Source organism: Rutidosis leptorrhynchoides, chromosome 2, assembly GCF_046630445.1.
Source record: "Rutidosis leptorrhynchoides isolate AG116_Rl617_1_P2 chromosome 2, CSIRO_AGI_Rlap_v1, whole genome shotgun sequence".
Lineage (NCBI taxonomy): Eukaryota > Viridiplantae > Streptophyta > Magnoliopsida > Asterales > Asteraceae > Rutidosis > Rutidosis leptorrhynchoides.
The window spans coordinates 596,645,183-596,646,547 of NC_092334.1; the positions used below are offsets into that span (position 1 = coordinate 596,645,183).

The following is a 1,365-nucleotide window of genomic DNA, read 5'->3' on the forward strand; positions in this document are numbered from 1 at the left end:
CTCCAAGATGAAAAAGGTTAGTGATTGGCAACCGGTTATTGATAAATTCGAAAAAAGATGATCAAGTTGGAACATGAGATCAATGTCCGTTGGTGGAAGATTGGTACTCATTAAATCGGTTCTTTCGAGTCTCCCATTGTACTACTTCTCGCTATTCCGTGCCCCGCAATGTGTGATCAAACTTCTTGAGAGTGTAAGATGCAATTTGTTTGGGGCGGGTCGGGTTCACAACAAAAAATACCATGGGTTAAATGGGAGGGTGTAATAAATTCTTATGAAAATGGGGGACTTAACATCGGGTCTTTAAAAAGTAAAAACTTGGCTCTTTTGGGGAAGTGGTAGTGGAGGTTTAAAACGGAAACCAAACCTTTTTGGGTTAAAATCATACATACTATACATGGTGTTTTTGGCGGACTGGTTACGGGGAGTTCTACCTCTCTGGTACCTGGGATGTGGACTAACATTATAATGGAAGGAATTGCTATTGAGCAATCTCAGGTGGAGTTTAGAAACTGTTTTCGCAGATCAATACATGATGGTGGCAACACGTCTTTCTGGCATGATCATTGGATTGGTGTTGACAAACTCTCTAGTCTATTTCCTAGACTTTATAGATTAGAAAGTAACGTGGATGTAACTGTGAAGGAACGAGTTTTAAGTGGCAGCAATGAGTTGACTTTAAACAACAACTGGGTGCGATCTCCTGCTGGTCGAGTAACAGATGAACTCTACGTGCTTACAGGGCTAATCAAATCCTTCGGGTTCGAGCAGGGTGGTGGTCAGAACCGATGGGTATGGACCTTAGATAGTGATGGTTTGTTTCGGGTCAACTCTCTCGCATCGTCAATTGATGCCCAGTTACTTGGATCAAATGTATCATCTTTATGTACCATACGTAACAACATTATACCAAAAAAGATTGAGATCTTCGCGTGGCGGACCCTTAAAAAGAGACTTCCAGTTCGAATAGAATTAGACAAGCGGGGGATTGACCTTGATAGTGTTCGTTGCCCAGTTTGCGATGATGATTTGGAATCCGTTGAACACTCAATTATCTTTTGTAAAAATGCTCTCGATATTTGGGATAGGGTTTATAAATGGTGGAATATGGGTTCCTTTTCTAGCTTTAGTATTCAAGAAGTCCTTGGTGATGATCCCGCTTCAAATACCTCTAAGTTTGGAAAGAAGGTTTGGCTAGCTGTTAGATGGATTAGTGCTTACCTTATATGGAAAAATAGAAACAACAAAGGTCGTTCGAGTGGATATCAACAAGATCGAAGGTCAAGAAACTCGATTGGCTCGTGTGGATCTCAAGTCCCTCATCTTGCCTTTCGAGTTGATGGAATTGTATCTCTCGGGCGCTAG

General features: G+C 41.5%; 1 protein-coding gene across 1 annotated transcript; it reads left to right on the plus strand.

The window, feature by feature from the left end:
- Positions 1 to 468: 468 nt before the first annotated feature.
- LOC139889924 (uncharacterized) lies at positions 469 to 1,365 on the plus strand. The gene has a single exon (XM_071872837.1). It carries the CDS (start codon positions 469 to 471, stop codon positions 1,363 to 1,365), a length of 897 nt encoding a protein of 298 aa, XP_071728938.1.

Coding starts and splice junctions, on each gene's coding strand:
- LOC139889924 (XM_071872837.1), top strand. CDS start 469: ATGGAAGGAATTGCTATTGAGCAATCTCAGGTGGAGTTTAGAAACTGT.